This window comes from Panicum hallii, chromosome 7, assembly GCF_002211085.1.
Source record: "Panicum hallii strain FIL2 chromosome 7, PHallii_v3.1, whole genome shotgun sequence".
Taxonomy (NCBI): Eukaryota; Viridiplantae; Streptophyta; class Magnoliopsida; order Poales; family Poaceae; genus Panicum; species Panicum hallii.
Genome location: NC_038048.1, coordinates 43,402,957 through 43,419,389, shown reverse-complemented (window position 1 = coordinate 43,419,389; position 16,433 = coordinate 43,402,957). Strand labels below are relative to the sequence as shown.

General features: G+C 46.1%; 4 protein-coding genes across 5 annotated transcripts; 1 reads left to right on the top strand and 3 right to left on the bottom strand.

Annotated features, from left to right (window-relative positions):
• Positions 1 to 15: 15 nt before the first annotated feature.
• Positions 16 to 3,625, bottom strand: LOC112899800 (thylakoid lumenal 29 kDa protein, chloroplastic). The gene is made up of 11 exons (XM_025968408.1): positions 3,345 to 3,625; positions 3,143 to 3,259; positions 2,873 to 2,957; positions 2,740 to 2,774; positions 2,583 to 2,648; positions 2,434 to 2,473; positions 2,158 to 2,283; positions 1,935 to 2,041; positions 810 to 947; positions 569 to 703; positions 16 to 467 (listed from the first exon to the last, which is right to left on the bottom strand). The coding sequence occupies exons 1-11, from the start codon at positions 3,453 to 3,455 to the stop codon at positions 357 to 359; spliced, it is 1,071 nt and encodes a 356-aa protein (XP_025824193.1). The 5' UTR covers positions 3,456 to 3,625; the 3' UTR covers positions 16 to 356.
• Positions 3,626 to 3,861: 236 nt separating this feature from the next.
• On the bottom strand, positions 3,862 to 5,966 carry LOC112899801 (multiple organellar RNA editing factor 2, chloroplastic-like). Its single transcript, XM_025968409.1, has 4 exons — positions 5,537 to 5,966; positions 5,333 to 5,430; positions 4,903 to 4,968; positions 3,862 to 4,276 (listed from the first exon to the last, which is right to left on the bottom strand). The coding sequence occupies exons 1-4, from the start codon at positions 5,866 to 5,868 to the stop codon at positions 4,125 to 4,127; spliced, it is 648 nt and encodes a 215-aa protein (XP_025824194.1). The 5' UTR covers positions 5,869 to 5,966; the 3' UTR covers positions 3,862 to 4,124.
• A 171-nt stretch (positions 5,967 to 6,137) lies between these two features.
• LOC112899802 (V-type proton ATPase subunit G1-like) lies at positions 6,138 to 7,795 on the top strand. Of its 2 annotated transcripts, none has more exons than XM_025968411.1 (4): positions 6,138 to 6,269; positions 6,691 to 6,785; positions 7,278 to 7,378; positions 7,459 to 7,795. In XM_025968411.1, the coding sequence occupies exons 2-4, from the start codon at positions 6,698 to 6,700 to the stop codon at positions 7,600 to 7,602; spliced, it is 333 nt and encodes a 110-aa protein (XP_025824196.1). In that variant the 5' UTR covers positions 6,138 to 6,269; positions 6,691 to 6,697; the 3' UTR covers positions 7,603 to 7,795. The 2 variants fall into 2 exon arrangements, with proteins under 2 accessions (XP_025824196.1, XP_025824195.1); XM_025968410.1 differs by having other exon boundaries at positions 6,147 to 6,269; positions 6,688 to 6,785.
• A 6,351-nt stretch (positions 7,796 to 14,146) lies between these two features.
• LOC112901166 lies at positions 14,147 to 15,960 on the bottom strand. The gene is made up of 3 exons (XM_025970015.1): positions 15,570 to 15,960; positions 15,078 to 15,298; positions 14,147 to 14,736 (listed from the first exon to the last, which is right to left on the bottom strand). The coding sequence occupies exons 1-3, from the start codon at positions 15,634 to 15,636 to the stop codon at positions 14,626 to 14,628; spliced, it is 399 nt and encodes a 132-aa protein (XP_025825800.1). The 5' UTR covers positions 15,637 to 15,960; the 3' UTR covers positions 14,147 to 14,625.
• Positions 15,961 to 16,433: the final 473 nt, after the last annotated feature.

Below are 16,433 nucleotides of genomic sequence, written 5' to 3'. Positions count from 1 at the left end.
TCAGGGCTTCAGACATACCTTGCACTTTGTTTTTATTTATTTATTATTCAGTCGTCACATACTGACATGTAGAGTGCACAAGAAGAGAATTTACAGAACACCTCTGCTTCTCCCAATCTTGTCTGGCCCTTTCAAGTTCACCGAAAACGAAACCAGACACTGAAATCTAACTATCTAGACGGACCATCCTAATTGCCATGGAAAACAAAAGTCTGAAGCTGAAGTCTGACAGCCGATGAGCAGCCATTACATGAACGTCACCACCGAATCAGATCACTCCTGAGCAGCCGGAGCCCACCAGTTCATGAGCTTCTGGTTCCCGAACATGGCCGATGCAGATGCCCGGCAAGCATACCTCACAGTTTCAATTTGCCCAGGTCAATCTTTGGCTTAGGGTATGTGTAGGCTTCGTAATTTATCTTCTGGCCAAGGGAGCTCAGCTTTGTGAGTGTGGTTATCAGGTCAACCTGTCGTGCAGAACACAGAGGCACAAGTTAGCATCAGTCAAAAGTGATTTAAACCCTGAGACACTGGCAGTTAGTGCAAAAACGCGAAACCAATATCTCACTTCATAGTCTGTCCGGGAGACTGTCTCACGACTCCTTTGGTACTTCTCGACCCACGGACGGCAATCTGGATCAGCAATCAGTCGTTCCTCCGTAGCAGCCTGGTCAGGTCCAAGGAAGGCTGACATCACAGCAAGCTGCAAAAGGAGACCTATCTGTCAAACATGACACTGGAACTGGATGGCAGTTTTTGCAATCTTTCGAGGAAAAATGTGATCTCTGTGAAGGAGGCAGTGGTGTGACCTGGCGAGGACCCAACCCAACAGCAACGAACCTATCCTTCATCTCCTGAACAGAAGCCTTGCTCCAGTCAGGTACCCTTCCCTCCGGGTCAGCTTCTTGTGCATCTGTTCTCCCGAATGTTTTGTCGAACAGACCCCACTGCGGTGGTAAAATAGTCACAACACGAAATCAGAAATGAGTAGAAATTAATGCATTAAAGTAGGAGCAGTTGTACAGAAGATAGACTGAAAATGTGCAGTATCATGTGGCATAAGATTTGGGGCTGGAATAGGGGCGGAAGAAGCCCCGGCATTCTCGCCATCGACGTCGGGCGCGGGCGCCGGCCGGCGGGGTAGGAGGGGTAGGTGCGGAGCAGAGGCTATTTTGCAGAGAAACTTCTAAATTGGATTACGAATAATAATCGCGATCTAGCTATTTACATATAGGACCCTAACTATTTTTATAAATTCCCTGATTCGGATGGTGATTAATAGTTGTGGTCAATATTTTCATAAACCTCCTAACTTAATTCATTTTTGTATTTGGCATCCTCTGTTCTCTTCTGCATCTCTCCTGGCGCCTGTACCGCCGGCGAGGCCGCAGGCGAGGTGAATTTGCCGGAGAGCCGCAAGCGGGTCGCGCGCTCTCCCCGACCGTCTTCTCGCTCTTCCTTGCTCCGCCGCGGAACACTTCTCCGCCGCCGGTTGCCTCGTCATTTGACCTCACACGCGGAGGCGATGACAGCGACATAGGCGTGCAGGTCGACATAGATAAAGAGGCAAACGTAGGGAGGGGGTGCGCGGGTTTCTCCTCTTCGCCCGTCGGGCCCCACTTCCGCCGCCGGTTCTTCCCCGGCCGCGGGCGCCGCGACCTCCCCACTATTTTCTGCCATCATCGCCGGACCGCCGCCGCGCCGGTGGCTACGAGAGTCTGGTTGGTCGAGACGATTCAGCAGATGGGCCAAACTGCCTCGGCCTGGCCCATGTATGGTAATAAACTTGCAAGCAAGTCAACCACGGTTGGGCCTGGATGGATCAACGCTATGCGTTCAGTTGCTGCTTCGCCAACCATTTTCTCTCCCTTTTTTCCAGAGAGTTTCTAGGCACTGTTTAGCCAACCATGTGTTGCAGAAGTTGATGCGAATACCTGCCCGTTTGAACCGTATGCGGAGTATAGGGTTCTTCCCTTCTCTTCATTTCCACCACATTTGGCAATGGCCGCATCAAGAAATGATCTCTTCAGTGCTGATTGTGCTGTTTCAAGTAAAAACACAATTCTTAGTTTAACACTAGCAGAACTACATCAGAGCTCGCCTGTAAGGTCAACAAGTTCAGTGATGCTAGTAGAGTTACACTGGAAATTTTCAGACCTCCAAACTGGATCAGATCCGCAAATGAAATTGGACCTCCCTTGGATTTGGAATCTATCTCCTTTTTGGCTTCAACCAGCAGATCCAACGCAGCAGAGAGCCCACTGTTTTCAGGTCTGCTTATTTCTGGGCTTTATTTGAAAAAATAAGTATCAAATGATGGAGCAACAAGTTCGAGAAACTTGTTACTTGTTAGATTATCTTCAGCTGAGCATTTGCCCCCCTCAAAAGAAAAACGAACAGAAGAAGAGGGCCGGGAAAAGGAAGAAATGCTACCTAGCCTGATAGATCCATTTGCACCTCCAGTTTTTGTGGCCTGCAGAGAATTAAACAGCCAGGTGGCACAGGTTATTTCCAACTTTTCCAAGTGTGCCACGTACAGAGGTGCTAAACGCTAATGACAGAAAGCAATTCAGAGACCAGACCTTGTCATATGTGATGGCATCATTCAGGGCCAAGGTCAACAAAGATGGAACGAGCTCTGGCTTAGCCTTCGAAGATTTTCAGTTTCACTATTTCAGCCAACAGGAGTGATCGATAGGTGAATCAGAAATACCAGTATAACGGGCAAATGAGTCTCACCTTTATAGCTGTATAGAGGGTATCCTTGATGCTTGCTGAAGAAATACTCAAACACTTCAATTTCTTTTATACCGTTTTTTAAGAAGCATAGTGTATATCATTTAAGGGCAAAGAACAATGATAGGTGACCTACATTGGAACTCAGAGCGTTGTCTACGCTCGATGAGATCAGCTGCAGTAGCCACTCCTGTGAATTTGGTAGAGCCCTCAACCATTTCCTAACCCAAGGCATCAACCAAGTTCAGTTTATTACCTAACAAAACTAACTGCAATCACGATCGAAAAGTATGCTGCAGCATCAACTTGAGCTTTCCCATTATTATGCTACATTTGATCACTTCTGTTGCGCTAACGCAGAGCTGCATTGATCGCTGACAAACCAGCAGGAAGCTCGAGTACGTACCAGACCAATGGCCGTCCCGACGCAGCCGCCGATGAAGTCCCTCCTCCGGAATCGCAGACGCTCCTCATGACCAGCAGCCTCAATGCCCTCGACACTGCCCTTGCAGCAGACTTGAATCTACGCACAAAGGGGGGAACAAACTAAGGATCACGCGAACGCTCAGCTCGTATCAGCGAAGATTTCGCCGAGTTCAGGAGCGTACGTGCGCGTGCCTCCGTGCCGCCGGAGACGAGACGGACGGGGACGCAGCGACGCCGCGGGCGCCGAGCATCGCGGGAGCCTGCACGGTGGAGAGGAAGGTCGCCCCCGCCATTTTTCAGCTGCTCGCCTCTTCGCGCGCGGCTGATGCAGATGCAGTGATGCTTCGCTCCTCTCGGGCGGCTGGCTGTTGTGGCGGTGCCGAAGTGGCGCGCGAGGATAAGGCAACGAAATCATAGGTTACCTGTCTGCGCCACACGTTGCATATCGCGGGCTGCATACTCCGCGTCCCGATTGCTTCCACGCTGTCCGGAGGCTTCCACGCTGGAGCTGCCTAGAAGCTTTCGATGGTGACAGGAGGATGCATCTGACTGTCAGCAGCAATGTGGCATCATCAATTCATCATGGTTCCAGCAGAACAGAAATAAACGGGTGGAGCAGTTTGTGAAACCTGATAATGTCACAGCATGTGTTTGTTTGGGCTCAGTATGGAAAGCATGTCATCTGAATATCTGATCATTACCAAATACTTGCCATACAGACTAGGGGTAAAAGTACACAAAAGGGAGGGTGACTAGGGAGGCAGAGACAAGAGGTTGAAGCATTCACGAGTTCATAATAATTTAATGTAGACTACGGATACAGGTCCAAATGCATAAGCATGCGAGGTTACAAGGCCCATCCAACACAATGGGAGCGATTGTCATGTAGGCTGTGGCCTCCAGCATTGCATTTAGACACTTTGTGGAAATGACGACATCTTCTATCTCCAAAAATGGCAACGTCATCGCTGGTAAGACTGGTTCTCCCTGCGCTTCACATAACGAGTCCGGTCACTGTACCGGGGCCTATCTTGGGCTCTCTGAGGTACCGGCTCCACCCTTCTCTGCCTTTCTGGTGATCGCTGGACGATTTCCCCGTTCACAAATAACTCCGCTGCAAAGAGAGACAGCTTCATGAAAACCTGAGATATTCTTGGATTAAGAAAGAAAATATTATGAACAAAAGAAATTTCAACAACAGTCTCAACCTGAGGGGGTTGAAATGTAAATTTTAGCAGTCAGCGCACTTTTGAATTTGAGAGGAGACAAGACATTGGAAAGAAAAGCAATCAATTATAGTCCACAAATAAAACAAGTTAAATGTCAGGCTTCCAACCCAAGTGGAAAAAAAATGAAAGACCAATTGGCTCTTTGTATAAGTGAAATTTCATGTCATACAGCAAGCTAAACAAAACTACTATAAGGAAATTTCAGAAAAGCTAAACGTTATTTGCAATGGATTAAATTTATTTCAAACAACATCTCTAATGTTAGAACAACGGGCAACGCAGCTCAACAAATTTCTAGACTAAAACTAGAAGGAATCCAGAAAGCACAACTTTGACAAACTAACTGGGAATAAACTATTGTGGAAAAACATTAAGCAACTGTAAACCATACATGACAAAGTGAGCTATTCTTCAAGGACAGTGAGGATTCAAAGATCTATTAACAGCTGGTATGAAATAAACCGCACTCAACTTAACAAAAACATACAGGACACTCAAGCAATAAACTTACCACCATAATCCTTGTTCTCGGCATCAACATAAGAGTCAGGAAGCACAAAAAGAACACCTGGAAGGCCTGTTTTATGGAAAATACAAACCACAGTTAGTGCACACTAAACTAGTCATGCATGTAGGGTACTGAAATTTCAGCAGATTTATATCTGCAAATACTTTTATAGAACCACACCTACCCATAGTATGTTTCTAGATATCAACACATCATTTTTCCTAATATAAACCAATGAACACAAATACACAATAGCATAGTGCCTAAGATCAGACTAAGTGATGTGGTATAGACTACAGACACAACCACAAGACGGCCTTCTTCTCGAACAGAAATCTTAATTTTCATGTTATCACGCTAAGCAACTACCAATCTGTGTAGCCCAAAGATGCTATCACAAAGCATGCCTTGAGCAAGGAAACAAACAAGATACCTTCGAGCTTGTTCGATGTTTCCTCATCAATCTCGCATCCGAATCCGAAATATCGCTCGCAGGACACGTTGTATATCTTCTTCTTCGCCTCCTCCTCACTGCAGCACCAGACAGCAAATTATCCAAAATTAATTCTCGTCGCACGAAGCACCCAAATTCCAAGCCTATGTAGATATTTAATAAAATCATAGGAGTGGCAATTACCTCCCCACGACCTGGGCCAGGGTCTGGATGTAGCAATCGATCATCTGCTGCTTGGTGGCGCCCTCGCCGCCGGGCTTGTCCATGACGATGAGCCAGTGCTCGTAGTCGCACCCGGGGAACAGAGGCGCCATCTCCGTCGGCGCTCGGTCACCGCCCTGCCCCGACCGCAGCGGCGAGTAGGAGGAGTCCGGCCGCCGCGCCATGCAGCGGACGGACCCGACGCCGCCGCGTTGCCGCGGGAGGCGGGCGGAGGAAAAGGAAGGGAGGCGCCGAGATGGGAGGAGCGGCCGCGCAGGGCGGGCGGCGACGACGGCGCGCGCTGCGGTGGCCATGGCTGCCGAGGGAAGAGGCGGTTGGTTGGCCGCGAAGGGGATGGAAGCGGAGGTGAAGGTGAAATGGCGAGGCGAGGGAGTTTGGAATTGGATGGGGTTTTGATGAGGGAAGGCGACGAGGAGATATTTGCTGCGGATTGAGAGCTTGTTGCCACTCAAATGGGCCGCCCGTTAGCCTGCGCACTCTCGGACTGGAGGCCCACAAACAAAATTCCCGGCCCGTTGATTTTGTTTCCCAACCTTTTCTATTTTTTTTCTGTTGCTTTCAAAAATTAATAACTTGATTCAATGATTCGGATATCCAGATCTTAGAAAGAGTTCGGAGGGCATCCGCATCGTTCCTCCCCCAGCCTTACAGCTTGCAGGATCTCCAGCACCTCCACGCATCGATCCGGATCCAGGTATCGTTCCGCAGCAGCTTCGCCTCTTCCTTCTCCCGTATGCGTACTCGTCGTTCGCATCACTCTGGACTTGCGCGGGTTGGAGATCCATCCTCGATTGGTTAAGATGTGTATCTAGCTTGGTCGGATCGCTCGTTTTGATCTGCAGGATGTTTCCCTTTGCTATGAGCCCTGAAGTCGGTACATGGTTCGGCTAGGAGTGCTAGTACCGGTTTATTTTCCGAATTTTTTTCGGGTTCAAGTTGAATTGATTTCCTCATTTGAGACAATGTAGTGACTCAATAGGCAGAGTAGCTTCTCCCCGTCCATTTAACGTGAGTGTGTTGTTGTGCCATAGCAGGTGTTTTTTAACTGGCGATCTCATGACCGTTTCACCTATAATGTTTTGTTGACTTTGGATTTCTTCCTCTTCATGCAGCAGCTGAAAGATGGATGCGAACAGACGCCAGAGTGGAATTCAGCAGTTGTTGGCTGCAGAGCAAGAGGCTCAGCAGATTGTAAATGCAGCTAGGGCAGGTAATACGTACTTTCTTATTTTTGGAAGAGATTATTACAAATCAAGCACAGTTTTCGAGAGCAAGTACCTTGTGCAGAGCATTCCTCCTTGTATTTTGATCCATCAGTTAATCTTTATGGGCATATTTCACATTGTGGGTACAGACATGTTCACTTCCGAGCGTGAGATAAGCATCTAGTTTGTAGAGTTGCCTTCAGTAGACTGCATATATTTTGCTTTAGTCTAGCGGCTCTTTTACTTGTTAGGCCATACCATGTCACTCCAAAGTCACATGTTGACTAGCTGTACAACTTTGCACAACCAAAGAACTGAAGGTCAGACTATTACTTCCCTCTGACTGATTGGACAACCATGCTCCATTGTGAAGCTCTTGCTCTACAAATGTCTGTTGAACTTCTATGGATAATGTCTGCTGTTATGATTTATATGGAACTAAAAGCAAAAGGATCTGATTTTGATGGTGATTGTTTTCTGTGTTCATTGTTCAACAGCTAAGTCGGCAAGGCTTAGGCAAGCCAAGGAGGAAGCTGAGAGGGAAATAGCTGAATACCGTTCCCAAATGGAGGCTGAATTCCAAAGAAAGGTTGCAGAGGTATGTCACTTACCCCTCCTGCTCAATGTTTCACAAGATTGCAGAACCTGAGTATATGTTTGTTTGTTTGTTTTCTTCAGAGCAGTGGTGACTCCGGTGCAAATGTTAAACGTCTTGAGCAAGAGACAGCGGCAAAAATTGAACAACTCAATCAACAGGCTGCAAGTATCTCCCCTGAAGTCATTCAGATGCTGCTGAGGCATGTGACCACTGTGAAGAACTAAACGTTGATGCGCAGCAAATATGACTGCAACCTTGTATTTTCTATTTAATTCTTTATATCAGAGAGGGGTAATAAAGGATTTGTCACTTATAGCTGTAATCCATGTTCTTGTTCACAGAATAAGCTGCTGCAATTTAGCAGCAAACCTGTCTGTTACTATCAAAACTTGGAATCATTTGGTAATTATTGCTTTCTCTTGTTTCTGTTTTAAGGTAATGTTATTTTCATGTCTTCCTGGAGAAACTAATCAACCTTTCGCAACAAGTTCATATTTGAGTATCATAGGTTATATATATGAGCTGTTGATTTATAAGCCACATGCACTATTGATACTTGCTGTTGTTCTCTGATGGAAGCTTGGAGTAAACTGGAATTGTTCTTTGTTGATCAGACGAAACGTTAGGTGTAGTTTGTCCGATCATCATGAGAATATAACTTGCTGAGATTGACTAATTATTACCCTGAACGTGTGAGTGTGATACAGCGACTTGATCCAAGATCATGAAAAGGGTACCGGAAACTCTACCGCTACCCTGTCTTCCTGCTAGCCTAGCCCTACACATAGATTGATATTCACATGGGGAAACAAGGCCTGAAGAGCTGCAACCTGCCCGGCCGATGCCACCAACGCATATGCATCTTCTTGACCTGCACCCAGCTGCACGTCCGCCTCATCCTGACATCTCTAAAGCTGCTAAAGGGTTCAAAACCGGACCAAACCCACACAGCCACACCGAACTTCTCTGCCAAAGAACGTCAAAAACACCAGACCGCCCCACCCCACCAATTAATCACCCTCCTTCCACTCAAAAAAAATAATCACCCTCTTGAATCCATAACAAATCAATCCAGCTGCACAACGAAACCAAACCGTACCCACATGGCTCAAACCGGTTCAAAACCCATTTTCTAGATATGGTTTCTGCACTATAGGCTATAGTTCCACAAGTTGGCTTCCTCTGCCGCACCCTCCATGTCTTAAGATTATTACAACTTAGGAGATCAAGCATACAACTTAATAGTTAATTCACATCAAAACTGCGGGCATATGGTCCCATGTCAAACTGCCACGGTCTGGCCATCTCTGTCTCACGGAAAATGATACCTTGTCAATTGGAGAAGGCAACCTGCATGGTCCACAAATCAATGTAGAGACTAAGGATATTTTTATATCTATAAGTAAGATCTAGTATTAGAGTATAATCAAAGGTCAAACTAACTAGGAATAAACTATCGGGTGCCTATTACTAGCTAGAAATAAATTGAGCTTTTCTTCCAGGTTATTCAAAGACCTCTTACTAGCTAGAATGAAGTGAACCGAAATCATCTACTTAACAAAGACATAGAGGACACTTAAGAAATAAACTTACCACCATAATCCTTGTTCTTGGCAGCAATGTAAGAGTCCGGAAGCACAAAAAGAACCCCTGGAGGGCCTGTTTTATCGAAAACAGAGACTACAGTTACTGCACACAAAAATAATGATAACTGTAGGGTACAGAAAGTTCAGAAGATTTATATCTGCAAATGCCTTTAGAAGGAAGCATAGCGTACCATGATAACTGCATAAGCTTATAGAAGCAAGAATATGCATATTTTGTTATCTTGTGAACCGAAAAAGGCAACCTGCATGGCCGACAAACTGAAATTGTTACTGTCGGTACATACGGACTGGGATACCTCCTGCTAGGGTGTCCAGCTTTGGCGTGTGCGCCAAGCGCATCGTGGTGGACGCACTCCACCACATGCTCGGCCGTCTTTCCTCGATCATCGCCAAGGAGCTGCTCAACGACCAGAAGGTCATGGTAGTCCGCTGCGAGGAGATCTGCATGTCCGGCGGTCTCGTCCGCCAGGGCGTCGTCCGCCAGTGAGTCCAACCTGGTGGACGCAAGGTTATCCGTGACCTCACCCTTGCCTTTTGGGTGACGAGGCGTACGGCTTGGGCCTGACAACTGGGGTCATGGTCTCCGGACCTTCCCCACGTGCTCTTATAGATCCGGCGCCTCCACGTACCCACAAGGCGGGGTGCTCTGGGATGGCATCCACAGGCCCAAGCCCCTTGGGGGGGGGGGGGTCCGGCGCCGCCACATGTGGGTGCCAGACCCTTATGGGCTTGTCCACTCAGACTGGCCTCGAGGGCCCGGACCTCCCTTCCCCTCGGGAATGGGTCCGGTGCCGCCACGTGCCACCAAGACGGTGTCAACTAGGCGAACCCTGCCACGTGCCCGTGGCAGAAGGCCTTCCGCGGAGCGTCAGCCCAACTACCGCATTAAATGCGAGTAGGTGGGCTGCGCGTGCCCAAGACAGGGCATGACCTGCCCACTGACACACTGGGCAGGTATGCTGACACCACAGTAAGCCTGCCTGTTTCCAAGACGGCGCGTCGTATCACTGTGCACTGTACGCAGGCAGGCGGCGTACGGTCATCTCACAGTGCCGCGTGCGTAAGCAAGGGGTGATGATGGTGTGCTGCTGGAGAGTTGAGGCGTGCGCTCCCACAGTGTGCACGGAGACGACGGCGCGGCGGGTCAACGTAGCCCTTTCGCCTGTCAGAGGGTACTAGCCCAACAGTGACAGCTCGTCTTCCACAGTGCGTAACACTGACAGCAGGCATTGTGCCAGTAAGGCGGCACATGACCATATCCTGACTGTAGATACGCACGTCAACTTCTCGATCGAGAGGACTACATGAAGGAGCTGGAGAGGAAGATCTCTGTATCTCTCGCATTACAGTCTCGCATTACAGGCTCCAGGGTGTGCATTATTTAATGTATAGCCAGGCCCACCTATCGAGGCCCCGCTCAGTGTATGCGCTTCGCTTAGCCTATAAAAGGGAGAGTGCCCCCGCTAGAACACAAAGTCGAATAAGGTTCAGATAAGCTTTCTCAAGCAATACAACGCACAAGTGGACGTAGGGTATTACGCTCAGGCGGTCCGAACCACTCTAAACCCTTGTGTCTTTTCCGTGTTCATCCACCTTTGATCAAGCGTTTCTAGGTCTCCCCCAAACTCATCCTAGACTAGGATTAGGCGGGTGCATTCCGCCACCCGGCTGAAGATTTGCTCCGACAGTTACAAATCAACACAAATTCATTTTTAATAAAAAAGAGATTAAGGGCATGTTGTGTGTGCGTGCTCGCGCGCGCGCGCGTGGAGTGGTGTTACTCCTTGAGGAAAAATAAATCCTTATGTTAATTAAACGTTTTCTATAAATTTTGTACTAAAAGCAAAGATGTACGGATAAACAACTAAATAAAGAATAAACCTGGTAAAACCATGATAGCAAAGAAAAATACATGTAGATACATGAGGTGGTTTACACTTTTAGTTTGCAGTCATCTGAACACATGCAGCTTTGTTGAGGCAGGAACATATCCAGTCTTTTTTAAATATGGTCCCATTTCTTGTAAGAAGTAAAAAAATGTAGAGCATATGAAATTAGATGTAAGAAGTAAAAAAATGTAGAGCATATGAAATTAGATGTACTTTGGACACAAAGACCTACTACCTGTTTCACTAAATTATGTATTGATATCCACGTTCTGCTAACATGAAAGTGCAGTTTAAGCAGCTCTTAGAAATCAGATATGGGATAAGTCATTACCAATGCTAAAATACATGGACCAAAAACAACATATGCAGTCAAGGAAAGAACAGAACAATCCTATTATGCTGGAAACAGTCGTGCAATACAATTTGGTTAAGCAGTAGATCGCAAATGGCATCAAGGTTCAGCAGCATTTTCCATACCAATGGTTTTGTATCTTCCAACTTCAAGGCCCCCAGCTTCTGCTGCCGAACAATAAATCCTGGAGTGAGGCGTGCATTGTATTTTAAAATCCATACATCATTTGCTGCACTACCATCAAGTCTGCAAACACGGCGATTTTCAGAACAATCACCGAGTTCCATTTGTAGAGACTCATCAATATCCCTCCCAAAGATCTCTTTCCCCATTCCTGACCATTGGCGAATGAGTTTGACGTGTTCATGTAGATCTCTATCAATGTATTCGCTAAATTCCACATAAAGTCTCTTTGAACAGGTTTTAGCCTCTGGACTTTAGAAAAGGCCAAGGCTGCAGCTCTCAGGACCCTCTCATTTTGGTCAGATTTCACCAGAGCAGTGTTTGGCGTATACTTCCTCAGTCCATGAAATATGTCCAACATAGAACCATAACCAACTTTGATCCCTGAACTGCAAACATCAAACAAAGCATTCACATAGGTTGCAAATTTCATATAACAAATTAGTGAACGGATGTGATACTGAACGCGAGCTTACATGTTACCGTAGTTTGATTCAAAAAATATTTCCTGAGATTGTAGAAATGACGGCAGACGCTCATTTCTAAATCGAAACCAGCCATCTGTCGCCTCTGGATTCGCAAACCGATCAAGCACACGGAATGCTACAAATAACAAAATAGAGATCTGTCTCGCGAAACAGCAACTGAATGTAATCATCAAACATTTCATCTTTTAGCTCAACAATATGAAATGTGCAACGTTCTTCTTCCAGGCGGAGATCAGTTTCTGAATCGAAGTCTTCGGGATCATCATCATCATATGTCAACGTCGGGGGCGTCACTGGCTTTTTGTTTGAAACTGTAGAAGCTATCTCAAGCATTCGTTTGTACCGCAGCTTGATAAGGTCGCGGAACTTCTTCACATCAGCACGAACATTTATCTGATACACATTAATGTCCTGCGTAAATATGATAGAAAATTCATGTACAAGCAAAAGTAATCGGTAAGGTCACAGAAAACAGTCCAAAGGTTGGTTTTTTCTTTTGAAGAGAACGTGGGGAGAGAGAATCCCCACAAGTTGGGGTTTTCAAGCTCCGCAACACTAAAACTCAGGGGTTTTCAAGCTCTGCAACGCTAGAATTCAGGGGATTTCAAGCTCAGCAACGCTAAAATTCAGATGAGCAAACGGTGAGGTCACATGAAACAGCCCAAAGTTGGGATTTTCATTCTCAACAACGCTACATCCGGTGGCCGCACAATCATGTGGATGAATCGAGATCGGAAATTGCTCAAAGGCGGCGTTTTTCGGCTACTTACGCGGATCCTTCGCTGTAGACATACCCGCACCCTCGCCTCCGCTGCCTCCATTGCCTTCTTGATCTCCGCCTTCATCTTCTCTTGCTCCCGCAGGAGTTCTTTCTCTCTTTGGTCGTCGTCATCCATGGTGAAGTTCAGCTTCTATCCGCTCGCCGCGGCAGCCACCCCTGCCTCTCCTACCTCCTCCTGCGCATCCTCCGCTGCCCACTCCACTCTCCTCTCCCGAAGCCAGTGTTTCTGGATCTCGATCGCGCTTGGCTTTAGCTATGCGTTGGCTTTCATCTTGATTGTTGAACCCCAGCTCCCTTCTCTCTCCCACCTCTAAAACCCACTTCCACCTTTTCTTGCTGCCTCCGTCGCGTTGCCTCCCACTACCCTGCTGCGCCCGAGAGGTCGCCCTTGCGTCCGAATGAGTTCCCGTTTTGTCTTGTAAGAGCGTGTTTAGGAGGCCCAAATTCCGGCCCATTTAATGATGCGTTGTTCCAAAAAAAAGATGGTCTATTTGCAATTCGCTACTGTGTTTGTTGCCACTTTGATTATGAATGTCATGTGTCAATGACACGTGGGACCATCTAGTAGCTCAATTACATGCCGGTCAAAATGGCAAATGATGGAAGCCCATTTTGAAGAGCGGTAAGCCGGTAAAAATACAACTCTAGTAGAAGATCCTTCATTGTTACCTCAAGGCGCAATTTGATATACACAAGTTAGAGATTAATAGTGTTGTCGAATGCAGGATAATGATACCATCAAACGCTTCCAGGCCTTGAAGGAATACAATTTTCTTTAGAAAAATTATAGTTTTTCAGTTGACATGTATTTAATTTGAGTAATTTATAAGGCTTTTGGTACAATGAATTTTCCTTTCATATGTAGGAAGGAAAAAATTGACTTGAGAAATAGGAATACCTAACTACTGTATCCTGGCTCCACCACTCATGGTTAGGACAAAATATAGAAAAAAAAACGCCATACGCCATGTTGGGTCTAGCGTGGCATGCCATGTCGGCGTGTGGGTCTGCTCAAGCGGCCTGTTAGGACACGTGTTGCAGGCTAACCTAGATACTGTAGCTAGATCTTAGCAGGATGCTATTTGAAGTCACGTTGAGATATATAAGCATCAATTTTACGTAGCAGTGTCAACAAGCATGAACAAAGAAAACTAAAAAGCTAGCATAACTTGAGTATGTAATTCAAATTAAAGGAAGCAAGTTGGCATAATTTTTCTAATTACTCACAATATGTTGGCACTAAACTACAATGATAGAAGAAATCGTCAAAGTTGCAGCCCAGCTGTGATCCCTTAAATAACTAAGAGGTCAAATACTCAAATTGACCGATTTATAACATGACAAAGCTATAAGATGGCATATAAAAAATTCTAAAACAATTGGAGTGGATTGCAGCTTGCGTGGCCCAAGAAAATATTGTTAGAGACTTACATTCCTCAGAGGCAGGCACTATACTATACAAGCAGGACGCAGAAAGCAAACGATGGTGCAATGTTCCATTGCTTTCACTATTGTATGCAAGAAGCTCACAAAAAGCAATCAAAGTTGGTGCAGTGCCATACGGCCTCCATTGCTCTCAGTCAACTTTCTTACATGGTCTTTGACCTTTTAAATGGCAAAGCAAGCATATGTCATCTTTTTACAAAAACACACAGCAACCACTCATAAGCTACAATGGTCCACTTACATATCTTAATCCAAGATTATCGTTGCTCTGGATAGCCATGGTGTCCTTGAGCTGCAGGGTCTGAAACTCTAGTGTTGTGAATCACTCGAGGAATTCGGAGCACTCTAGAAACACATAAATCTGCAAAGAGTTAGCACAACTGCACAAGAGCCTTCAGGACGGCAAGCTGAATGTTCATAGCAGGATAGTGTAGTGCATGTGCCCTGCTACCATGCTGACACGTGGAGCCACAACTTGAGAAGAGAACAGCTCAATCATCTTTAGATGGTTGGTATTTTTTTTATAAGGCAGCGTGATGACACACCATATTCTCCAGAGACTGCAGAAACATCCTCTGAATTCCAGGCATCGACGGTCTGAAAGTCTGAACTCTGAAACCACTGCACTTTACAGTTAATTGGAACTGGTTCCTTCCTTATTAGCAAACTCACTGCTTGCGATCATGATTAGCATGGATAAGGGCATATTTAGATCACCTCCACTAAACTTTAATCTCTATCACATTGGATATTTAGATACTAATTAGAAGTACTAAATATAGACTAATTACAAAATTAATTGCACAAATGGAGACTAATCCATAAGAAGAAGAAACAGTAACCCCTCCAGTAAGTACAAAAACATGCAAACACAACAACAGTTGAACAGTACTAGCTGCAAGAAAATCAGAAAAAAGGCTAAGCAACACGCATACATAGAGATGTATATATACCTCTTGAGTTAGGATTTGGCAGTTATCCCTTGTGCGGTTAAAAAGAAGGTTCCGGTTTTGATCTACCGAGTCTCTAGTGGCAACCCAGCCATAGACATGCAGTGGCCACTCCAGACCATCTTTTGTTTCAGTCACTCGGACTGAAAAGATCTGCAAGACATCCTCGCAGCATGCATATCTTGGGATAGTTCCTTCAGTGTAGCGCATGGAACGGACAGAAGCTGTAATTACAAAGAAGAGGTAAGAGGAAAAACCGTTAAAGTCGCATATACGGTAGTAATTTTAACTCATGAATGTAGTTTGTATCAAATTCTACAATTGCAAATCACTAAAACAAGGGATCGAGTTTCTTTAACTATTAGAATTCAAATGCTGTCAATACCGCTATCTCAAAAGCACATGACAAACCACAGCAAATTAGTCTTGATCATATCATATGAGGCAAGATACTCGTCGCGATGATTCATTAATTTGGATGGTAAATAAACTTACTGTTGTCTTCGAAGGAACCATAGAGGTCATCAAAGCACTCTTCCCAGCCAAGACGGAACGAACGCATCCCCTACTGGGCGGCCTCTTCCTCGTCCAGTAATCTCCCCACCTCCTCCTCCCCCTCCTCTTCCTTCTCTCGAGCAGGTGGAGGTGGAGTCTTCTCCTCTGATGGCTTTTCTTTGTCGATCCTGCTGAAAAGCAACTTGTTCTCATCGCGTCGCCGGCTCCTAGAGTTAGATGCCTTCCCTTTGCTGCAGCGGCTTCTGCTGCTTCTCTTCTCCTGATCCCCCGCCGCCTCCGTCTCCCACGGCACCTCCATGGGAACCTCGCCGCCTACCTTTCCCCACCGCCGCCGGAGCCTGGATTGGTTTGGTCGTTTGGAAGGGTTCGCTCTCCGGTTTTTTTTTTTAGGTTGGTTTAGAGGAGGGCCCCCTCCGACTTCCGAGAGGCCCGTGTTTGGGCCAAGGCTATATATCGCGCCAGTGCATGGCACTGCCATGTGCTGGCCTGTGGTAGTGTGGTGGGTCTGATCGGCGCAAGGAGGGACCGAGGGATTGAGACCCAATTTGCTAGTGCTAGACATGTTAAAATTCCAAGAAAAATCATGATTCATGAGTCACAATCCATCGCCACAGCATGGCACAAAATTTCAGACCCTCGTATGCTGTATAGAGCGATTGTACATCAAACTGAATTTGCAAAAATTACAAAGCACAGGCAACACAAACATACCAATACAGTTTAAATACCACCGATGACCGAACAACCTGTACATATGTAGCAGAACTGACCGTGAAAAAATTCATGATACAGATGCCGCCCACAAGGTTTTAGTATGTAGAAATTCACATTACTTCTTTTTAC